This window comes from Anopheles aquasalis, chromosome 2, assembly GCF_943734665.1.
Source record: "Anopheles aquasalis chromosome 2, idAnoAquaMG_Q_19, whole genome shotgun sequence".
NCBI classification, from domain to species: Eukaryota; Metazoa; Arthropoda; class Insecta; order Diptera; family Culicidae; genus Anopheles; species Anopheles aquasalis.
In genome coordinates, this window is record NC_064877.1 from 44,587,501 (window position 1) to 44,597,500 (window position 10,000).

Below are 10,000 nucleotides of genomic sequence, written 5' to 3' on the forward strand. Positions count from 1 at the left end.
AGGGTGGCTAGCTGCGCACCACCTGTGTTGCAATGTGAAATCTTTCCTAGTAAACTGTGAAAAATACGAATCCAATTGTGCCTCACATGTGTGCCTGTAAATCTGGAGAAAAAACCGCGAACAAAGTTCATTAGCGTTAAGAGAACCACGACTACCTGGTCATGGAAGAATGTAATAATTCTGCACCAGGCCAAGGGCTAATCTAATCCGTTCCTTATCTCTCTCTCTCTCTTTCTTCCGACAGCATCGCAAAACATCTCGAAAAGTCGGCAGCAGAAACGCAAGCTCCCGAACACCGAGCAGGGTGGGGCTTTGGGCAAAAAGAGTCGGCTCGGGGCGGATGTGAGTGCGCTGGTCAAGCTTCCGGCCCACGGTTATCCGTTGGAGCATCCGTTCAACAAGGATGGCTACCGGTACATCCTGGCGGAACCCGATCCGCACGCACCGTTTCGCCAGGAGTTTGATGAGAGCGCAGATTGGGCCGGCAAACCGATACCGGGCTGGCTGTACCGGGTGCTTTCGCCGAATGCCGTGTTGATCGCCCTGCATGACCGTGCTCCACAGCTGAAGGTTTCGGAAGACCGACTATCAGTCACGGGAGAGAAGGGGTACTGCATGGCTCGTGCTTCCCATTGTAAGTGACCACCCCATTGGGAGCTTTCCACAAATGTTGCTAATCGTCTTGTTCCTTTCCCGTCCCTAGATGTTACCAAGGGATGTTGGTATTGGGAGGCAACGGTAGAGGACATGCCCGACGGTTCCGCTTGTCGGCTCGGTTGGGGCCAGGAGTACGCCAATCTGCAGGCTCCACTCGGGTACGACAAGTTTGGCTACTCGTGGCGGTCTCGTAAGGGAACGCGATTCCACGAGTCCCACGGCAAGCACTACAGTAACGGGTACGCCGAGGGCGATACGCTGGGATTTCTGATTACGCTCCCCAAGGAGAATGAAAGTAGCTACGCACCGAGCACCTTCAAGGATCGGCCACTGGTCAAGTTCAAGAGCCACCTGTACTACGAGGAGAAGGATCGCGTCAACGAGACGCTGAAATCGCTGAAGGTGCAACCGGCAAGTCGGATTCATTTCTTCAAGAACGGCGTTTGCCAGGGAGAGGCTTTCGTGGATCTGTACAAGGGCGCCTACTATCCCACCGTGTCGTTGCACAAAAATGTGACCGTTAGCGTCAACTTTGGGCCCAACTTTAAGCACCCGGAAGCGCTGAAAGAATACAGCGCCCAGGGGGTAAGATGAGCCACCGCCTCGTACACCGTAATTCCCACCGCTTTTCTGATCGCCGGATTGATTCTTTCTTGCAGATGCACGAGCGCATTGAGGAAATGATCTGCGAGCAGACGATGGCCGATATGATGTACTTTACGGAAAACGACGGTAAATTGCGCCTCGATACCTACAGCATTTGAATAATTCGCGATACATAATCGTCCGTTTTCGAAGAAGAAACAATAAATGTCGCTGAGTCCCCGTGATTTCGGAACAGAAAATACACATCGTTTTGCATGGCTTTCGGTTGCGTTCGGCTTATAATATCACTAAGTAGTTATCAACGGAACAGGTCTCACTTGCCAAAACCTCCCTTGCAGTTGGGGCTAGGTTGTAGGGTATAGTTGGGATCCCACTGTTGCGGTGTTTTGGCCACTATCGATAGCGCGTGCACGAAATCGCCCGCTAGCTGGGTTTTCACAATATCATTCACCAATCGGTGCCGCTGTAAGTAAAGGGCCGGTAATGTAAGCGAGATCCTTAAGGGGATGAGGCCTCCAACTGGGATACTGTACCTTTATCGGGGGCAATCCTTCGAATTGCGGCGAAACAACCAACACTTTGAAGTGTGTTTCTGCCCCTTTCGGAACGTTGTGCATATACGATTCGTTCACCACCTCCAGATGCACGGGTGCCAGCTCCTTCGAAAGTCCGGCCCGGATAGCATTCTCGATGGGATTTTCCATTGTTGCCGCACTCATGCTTCTTGGCCATTCAGGTTTTATCCAACTTGTTGTGAAAACTCCTCTGCCGGCTCTTCTGATCAGCATCACGAACTTATCTGTTTACTGTGACGCTGCCTCCCACTTGCGGTGTAGTGGCCTCTGAAATAAAGAATTATTTATGTTGAATTTCTGGATGAAACAATAAAATTGGCGTGTTTCCAAGGTATGAAGTATTAAACTCGTGTCGGCCATAAACGACCAGGACGAAACAATAGAGGCCAACGTCAAAGTGGCGTTCTTTCGCGGCAAATTGTAAACAATCCGTGGGGTTTGTTAAGTGATAATCGCTTGTGATAAGAAGGTAAGTTTGCGGCAAATTACTGACGCCACGGTAAAGGATGTCCCACTATCCGCTCCTTTAATGGACTTTCTTCTTTCCCTCACCAGCAAAGCCGATCGAGCGGAGTATGGGGCGTCGAAAATCGAAAAGAAAGCCGCCACCCAAGCGCAAGAACATCGAGCCGCTCGATCAACAGTTTAACTGCCCGTTCTGCAACCACGAAAAGTCGTGCGAGGTGAAAATGGACAAAGGGAAAAACTCGGCCAAGATCATCTGCCGAGTGTGCATGGAAGAGTACCAGACGAACATAAATTTCCTCTCCGAGCCGGTGGATGTATACAACGATTGGGTGGACGCCTGTGAGACGGCAAACTGAACGCGGCATCGGGCCGGCCAACAACGGGACGTCCGAGTAAGGTGTGCGTATGTGTGTAAAATAAGCGATTTGACTAAAAATACATCGATTAAGTATCTAATGTAACACGGTTTTCTAAAGATTAGTACCGAAAAACGCTCCTTCATATATTCTGTAAACCGGTCAACAATCAGCATGTTGGCCGGAGGAAATCAGGTAAAAATTATTCTAGGAAAGAATGTTAAGATGAAAAAAGGGGCAAATTTAAGGCTCTTACACTCCTAAAAATAACGATCACTGATCCTTTTAGGAGCAACTCGGTAAGGCGGTTATCCTGATAAGAGAATTTTTCAAAATTCTATAGGACAGTCGGCAATATCGTCCTTTATCACATTATCCTTGGATCTGCGGTGTTTATGGGAACAAACATTATTGGACCTTTTGAACTTTTGAAACCTATCTCCTCATTATTTGTTGGGCAAATCCCTCGAGTTTTTATAATATCTGTTAATTCAAACTCGTTTTTATAATCAACATTGTATAAACCGTCCCTTTAACAACCCCGGAATGCTACCAAAACTCGCTAAGCTTCGGTAAGGGGAAAAAATCGAATTTCAACCCAAAAACCATCGTTTTGAACAGTACATGGACATAGCAGAAAAGCGATGTTTTGAAGACATTCGTTGAGCATATATTCCTGAAAATAAGTCCAAATATTCTGGAAAGGTTGTGGCATAGCATTACATTAAGAAAAACATGAAGTTTAATGGTTTTGTTAAAAAAAAACCTCTTAAAATGGGCTTAGTTATGGCCGGAATTCAGGTAAGACTATCCTAAAGACGTGCGTTTGTTTCGTCTACTTCAATAATCTCTTACCAAACCAATTTTCTCTCTGTGAATGATTTGTTTTTTGCCACGTTTTGATGGAACTTTGAAGAAGTTCTAAGAGGTCGTTGTCGAAGAGAGCGCTATCTATATTCCGACTATTGCTAAACACATGAAGCTTCGAATTTGGACTTCATCAATTTCATGAGATAAAGCGTATTAGCATCTTGAAAAGTTTTTCGATGCCTCTGAAAAAGAACCATTGTTGAAGGATGTTTTTGAGACCTATCGATGCGGATGACTTTTGTTTGAATGGAGGATTTGATGTGACTGGACCTTTTTGGAATCTAAATTGTGTTTTTCCAAGCTATGCTATGGTCTTCATTGTGTTCGTTAATTATGTTCGACGATTTTCCTAATACAGTAATTGCTATTTAGGTCGATAGATTTGAACGCGTGAATGCTCATTTCATTATAAACATTTTGCTCTAGCGTTGATTACAATGTTTTTAATGCTACGCATCGGTTAGCACTGCCATAGTCGCTTTTTATGTTTTTTTAAATCCAACTGCTGGATTTGATCGGGAAGATTGATCTAATCTGGTCTGAGCAAATCTCATCCGATGGTGATCTTCGTTATCCGCAAAGATCTCTTTTTTTACAGCATGGATTGTATGGAGCCGATCTAACGTGTCCTCAATCTCGCGTGTAATGCTGTGAATGTAAAGGCAGCCTTACAAACACTTCACTTTAATTCATTTCGTTTCTGTAATGATTCCCAAATTTTTTAACTGACTTCAATGTGATGAAATTCAATGAAAACATGCGTAGGTTTATGTACAAATAAAACAAATGTTTAAATGTTCCACGTCCGTGTGTTGAAGCTTGTGTTTTTTAAACGCCAAATTCTTCTGATAAATCTCTTAGTAACACAGACAATTCATCTTCAGTCTGATTCCGGCTTAAGACAGCGTGGACCGATCGCTTACCCCCTTTTTCCTGTTCACTTTTCGAATCACCGACGAGCAGGCATGTACCGAAGAGGATTCTTGCATCGCTCGCTCGCTTAGCTGAAAATTCTGTCGAGAGAGCCGCACGTTTCAGATGTTCCCTAGATCTCGTCCGTGAAGGTAACGTTTTGGGAATCGCTCGGCTCCCGGTCGGGTGGTGGTACTGCAGAAAAAAAAGATGGGAATATACCTTCCCTCCCCCGTGCTAGTGTCTTGAGCTCGTGTGTCTGTGTCGTGTGCGTGAATATGCTAGCAGTTTTGTTCGATTATTTGGCCAAGCTGGAGAGATTTTCCAGCTAGATTGTAGCAAAAAAACGTTCATGGAGCTTATGGTAACGTTCCGTGACAAATATTGGGCGTGTACAGCAGGGCACTGGTCGTGAAAAATCAACTTTTCCCTGCATTTCGCCCAATCGAACAAGCACCAGCTCCACCCCACCTACCCCTCGCCCTCCCGAAAACCATGCTGTTTCCGCAACGCCCTAGTTCTTGTGCCATTTTCATTGCCAATTACGGGATAAAATGGATAGATTTGTGATTAGTAGTGTTATTTTCATAGAGTGATGGCTTCCGGTGCTTTCAAGATCGTTTTCGAAAAGTAGTTCCTAAGTTCCATAAATCCTCAATATTGGTTCTCCTCCAGTCGACGGACGATGAACGTGGTGGTCCGGTTTGGTGGACTCCTTTCTCGCTAGAAAAGCGCTATTCAGTGTGCAAATGTGTGCCATGTGAGTGTTACAAGATGGAAAATTGCAAGAAAAAAAATTATCAGCCACCATTTTTCATAACTGAAAAAAAGGATCGAATTTTCAGCTCCCCAATGTGAAAAGTGTGAGTGAGATGGCCAGCGCTGATCGAATGTGACGGGAAATGTGAGGAAAATCGTATTGCAGTTGGGCGAAAGAAGAGATCGGCAATAGTGAATGAGCGAAAGCGAAGATGAAAAATCGACGGAGAGCTAACGCGAAGGAGAGAGCGTGCGAAAGAAAGAAAGAAAGAGAGAGAGAGAGAGAAATAGAAAAAGAGAGAGGTAGATAAAGAGAGAAATGGCACCGAGAGAGACAACAACGAGAAAAGAGCAAACCAGAGAATTTTGCGTGGAAAACTTGATCGGGGAAAAGTTGACAGAGCGAGAGAAAGTTTTTGGGAGCTCCGGGTGCTCCACTTGGTGCTGGGATCGACATTAGTCGAGTTGGTTTTCCCGAGGCAAGCATCCGGATAGAGCATGATGGGTGCAATCTAGCTACCAACTAGACAACAGTAGAAAATCGACCGTGTAGCTGTGTGCCAGTGTGTATGTGTGGGAGCAGGAAGAGAGAAGTACAATACAGCGTTGAAGTGACGAGTGGTAGGGTCGAGCTAATACATGAAGGTTCGCATGATGGAGGCGCCCGGAAAAAAGTGACAATTTTCGGCTGAAAATTTGTTGATTTGCTGTTGGGAACCTTAGAGTAAGCTGATAGAACAATTCATTGTTCGTGTTCAACGGCCAGTGTGGTCGCTTCCACTTTTTAGTCATTACTGGCCAAACAACGATGTAGTTTAATCAAGCTGTTAATACGTTCATTGTAAATCGACATCGATCGTTTTATTAAGCACACCGTCGCCAGTGAATGTATTGCAAGTTGCTAGACACACAGAACAGTGTATCAGGAATGAGTGACTAAGTGCCTGAAGTAAAATGTGTATTTAGCTCAATTTATACAAGTTAGCAGTACAATTCGCAGGAACGAATCTAGTTAATGCATACTCCAGTCGACTTCAGAAAATGCCCCACAACGCGAGGTTCCTTCAGATAAAGTGAATCGATGAGAGAGAAAAAGAGCAAGGAGAGATAGGCTGGGAGCGAGAGCGTGAATTGAGGAAGAAAAGGCTGCTGTCTTACAGATCAGTAGGTGAGGTGGCCAACTTCTTCACTATGAATTAATACCAGAATGGCGTCCTAAAAAGTGTCTTTCTTCCGTGAAAATACGCCAAGAAAAAACAAGTATTGTGTGCATGTGTGTATGTATTACTGTGTATTTGTGTTTATGTAAGGAGCGCAATGGTTGGAAAGAGACTGCTTTGAAGCCAAATTATGAGAGAAAATTCTGTTAGTGTGCGGTAGAGCACATGGGTAAATTCAAGAAGAACCGAAGTAAAAACAAAGATGACAAGGATATGTGCGCCCAGTAGCTCCAGCGTTCAGTGAGAAAGCATCGCAGAGGACACTAGGGCAGTGTGAAGGATACGCAGATGCCACGTCTGTGCCTGGTGGTGGTTGTAATTGCTGCTGTAAAGTCTTCACGGGGTGGGAAAACCGACTACTGGTGTCGGTCGATACCAGCATGTACGGGAAGGGATTCGTCGTTGTCCTGCTACCCACTGGCCACCGTAGCCCCCAGGGAGGACAGTGAGCTGTATGTTAGTAGAGAGGGATCAATATGGTCGTTACAGCCACGGTTCCTATGAGTGTGTCTGTATGTGTCTGTGTGTCTGTGCTCCTGTGAGAGGTTCTCCGAGTGCGCCTTCGGTATCCCCCCCGGGGTAATTCGCTCCGTTTCTCTGTGCAGCCTGTGCGTTCACGAAAACGCGTTTCTTCAAATTGCTGTTTCTTTAGCTTCGAAAAGAAGGAGGTCATGCGTAGGGGTGATCCAAATGTAAAAGCACCCCATCCGCATCTCGTCCTCTGTACGGTGATTCTCACGTTGTCCTTTGTCTTTCCGCTCTTCGCCGAGACCATTCTCTGCCTTGTTTGGACACATTCGGTGTCTCTTTGGTTCTTTCTCTATTATCTCTCTGTGCCAACTCCTCGGTTTATTCAGTGGCATGTACGGACGGAGGTCACCATCCTTCTTTCTGTTTTGTAATATTGTAAACTTCCCATCGGAAGGACTTCCGTTGGCTAAAGGATATTATTATATAACGCACGGAGCTCACGTTCACGGAGTCAAGCTAGCCGCACCGCGTTTCCATGCCTGCCGCTCACAGTAACCAGCGCTTGAAAGGACCATTCGTTCGGCACCACTAGTAGACCATCGAAGCAATCTATGGTAGCGTTACGTTGGTTAGTTGTTCCGAGTGTTTGAAAGCCACATTTGTGCTCGGTTCCTCATGGTTTATCGGTTCCTGTGCAATAAATAACTGCTGTGAGTGAAACGAAGCGAAACGCGAAGAAAAACTAACCGATTTGGTGGCCACCACGGTGTAACATCGCTAGTCGCAATCGTCAACAGCTTAAAAGCGAGTTCCGGTTCATCGGTGAGCGTTAAGGAAAGCTCGGCTGGATGAGTGAGATATTATAAAACGACGCACCAAAGTGTAGTGAAAATCCGGGTTCTACCACCTCGCGTTCCCTCCTCGGGACGGTCGATGCCGCTGCCGCATCATCGACCGCACGCGCATTCTTACACAATCCATCCGCGGTTCCATGCGAACGGGAATCCATCCGCCGTTGGTTGTCCTGATCCTGCCGTTACCTTAACGCAACCGTGCGCCACCTGTGTCTGTGCGGTCCTTTTCGGCTCTATCTTTCTCGCTCTCGCGTTTTTCTCATTCCACTGTCGTACCATCTCTATCTTACTCTCTTTCTCTTTCTTTCTTTCTCTCTCTTTTTCTCTTTTACTCTCTCTCTCTCTCTCTCTCTTGATCTGGAAATGGTCTCCTGACCTATTTCGTGAAGTGAGTGAGCATCGATAGCGCAAAAGCAAACGTGCGGTGATAAGGTTGGCCCGCTGCCCGGTGTTTGCCAGTGTGTGCCCCAGTGTGTATCTCTGTTTGAATGTGTGTATGTGTGTAGTAGCGCGCCGCCATCTTCGTTGTGAAGTAGCCTTCGGGACACTACTTTGTGTTACCAACCTTACCAGCGCGCCATACCGTCATCGAAGCCATCATCGCTGAAGGAAGGCAAGCGTAGCGGGCCCGGAGCATAGCGGGCGTTCGCCTGCAATCAAGGCTCGGCATCACCGATCGATTCCGCTGGTTCGCTTGGTACGACAGGGATCACGAGCGCGCGCGCGCGCGCCCCTCCATCGCGCCCCTTTCATCGCAATCGGTGAACCGAAATCAGTGAGTGATCAGTGATCGGTTCCGCTCCAGGCACGACGTCATGTCCAATGACTACAGCTAAAAAGCCAGCCAAGCCTGTACGAAGCGGTGTGCGTTCTCGATCCCCCCCGAAAGTTCTGCACCGGGGTAGGGGATGTCGGGCTGTGACGAGGAGCAATCAGTACTGACAACGGAGCTACCACCAACCGATCTCGATGATTGTCTCCGGGTGCGCAAATGGTGGTGCTTTCTCCTGTCCAGCATCTTCACCTTTCTGGCCGGCCTGCTGGCCGTGCTGCTATGGCGGGCGTTCGCCTTCCTCTGCTGCCGCAAGGAGCCCGAGCTGGCTCCGAACGATCCGAAACAGAAGGAACAGAAGGCGTCCCGCCAGGGCAAGCAGGACTTCGAGGGAACGTTTATGACCGAAGCGAAGGACTGGGCAGGCGAGCTGATCTCGGGACAAACGACTACCGGCCGAATCCTGGTAAGTAAAAACCCGCCAACCATAAATGTCACACGCGCCAACGGAAGACGGACACTGTGGCGTTATATTTGGAATTTGATCGTCAACTATCCTTCACCGCTCATGCCACCCCCCCCAGACAGTGTGCGTCGATGTCGATCGACAGCGTATGCCAATGACGTCTGTTCCTTTTTGTGTGGAGGGCCACAGTAAACATTCGATCCGTCGCCTAACTTGCCCTCTGCAGATGCGTATAGACCCTCATGCGGCTGCTCCATATGATCCCGCCGGGGTGGTTAGTACATTTACGGCCATAAATCATAATTGAAGGCGCTGGTCGAAGGTAGGGGACCAATACCGTCGCTCGCTTGGCCACTCTGCAAACACGCCGCGTAATCCTTCTTATTACGGTGGCCACCGTCGGTGGGGGGGATCCCTTGGGGCGGCTGCCACTACGAAAACATCCAATTAAGCGTGAGATTGATTTATTGAACATCTAATTGCTGCGCGATGACGATGGTGATGATGGTGCTGGTGGCCCCAAAACGGTACCTCATCTGTCGGCCACCCGGGCCTGCCTTAGGTGCTTCTTATGTTTGACCTTTCGGCGTCGAGCGTGTTGAGATTGTTGCAGAATTGTTTACGCCGCAGCGCGCAACCGTCAGCAGCGTGCCCAGAGTGACGGCTCAGGCGTACGCGGGCACGCCTTGGATTGGATTTGGTCCGTTGGATGGTGAAATGTGCAAGAAATGGATTAGAACAAACGTCCGCAGGCATTTATTTTTATACCATTTCTCGGGTTGAACCGCGGCGAACGGGAGAGCACTGCCGAATGATTACGGGCCAACACTTCAGCTCTAGAATAGAATAGAATAGAATAGAATAGTATCGTATAGAAGGAAGCAGTAGGAGGAGGAGGAGGAGTAGGAGAAGGAGGAGGAAGAGGAGCAGCTACCGTTGACGGCCGCACGCGAGTCCTTCGCAAAATGGTTGCAAATAATATAAAATGCCTTCGTGCCAAGGGAAAATCCGTTT

The 10,000-nt window shown here is 47.7% G+C and overlaps 4 protein-coding genes across 31 annotated transcripts in view; 3 read left to right on the forward strand and 1 right to left on the reverse strand.

Moving 5' to 3' along the window:
• The window catches only part of LOC126570778 (set1/Ash2 histone methyltransferase complex subunit ASH2), a 2,642-nt gene extending 1,136 nt beyond the window's left edge, over positions 1-1,506 (forward strand). Inside the window, exons 1-4 of one of the 2 annotated variants that reach the window (XM_050228768.1) lie at positions 1-171; positions 245-634; positions 704-1,242; positions 1,317-1,506. The exon at positions 1-171 is cut by the window's left edge and continues 145 nt beyond it. In XM_050228768.1, coding sequence (XP_050084725.1) covers positions 162-171; positions 245-634; positions 704-1,242; positions 1,317-1,421 — 1,044 coding nt within the window. In that variant the 5' untranslated portion in view covers positions 1-161 and the 3' untranslated portion in view covers positions 1,422-1,506. The remainder of the gene's footprint in view (positions 172-244; positions 635-703; positions 1,243-1,316) is intronic. The other variant, XM_050228767.1, reaches the window with a different exon arrangement.
• Positions 1,507-1,522: 16 nt separating this feature from the next.
• On the reverse strand, positions 1,523-2,163 carry LOC126570779 (bolA-like protein DDB_G0274169). Its single transcript, XM_050228769.1, has 2 exons — positions 1,797-2,163; positions 1,523-1,726 (listed from the first exon to the last, which is right to left on the reverse strand). Exons 1-2 carry the CDS (start codon positions 2,049-2,051, stop codon positions 1,577-1,579), a joined length of 405 nt encoding a protein of 134 aa, XP_050084726.1. The 5' UTR covers positions 2,052-2,163; the 3' UTR covers positions 1,523-1,576.
• A 51-nt stretch (positions 2,164-2,214) lies between these two features.
• Positions 2,215-2,762, forward strand: LOC126569150 (transcription elongation factor 1 homolog). The gene is made up of 2 exons (XM_050226059.1): positions 2,215-2,307; positions 2,394-2,762. Exon 2 carries the CDS (start codon positions 2,414-2,416, stop codon positions 2,660-2,662), a length of 249 nt encoding a protein of 82 aa, XP_050082016.1. The 5' UTR covers positions 2,215-2,307; positions 2,394-2,413; the 3' UTR covers positions 2,663-2,762.
• Positions 2,763-4,576: 1,814 nt separating this feature from the next.
• The window catches only part of LOC126572735 (calcium-activated potassium channel slowpoke), a 60,836-nt gene continuing 55,412 nt past the window's right edge, over positions 4,577-10,000 (forward strand). For 24 of the 27 annotated variants that reach the window (XM_050232303.1, XM_050232307.1, XM_050232308.1 and 21 more), the window contains exons 1-2: positions 5,742-5,848; positions 8,138-8,986. In XM_050232303.1, the coding sequence (XP_050088260.1) occupies positions 8,657-8,986 (330 nt within the window). In that variant the 5' untranslated portion in view covers positions 5,742-5,848; positions 8,138-8,656. Of the gene's footprint in view, positions 4,597-5,741; positions 5,928-8,137; positions 8,987-10,000 lie in introns of those variants that run through there. The other 3 variants (XM_050232297.1, XM_050232296.1, XM_050232298.1) reach the window with 3 other exon arrangements.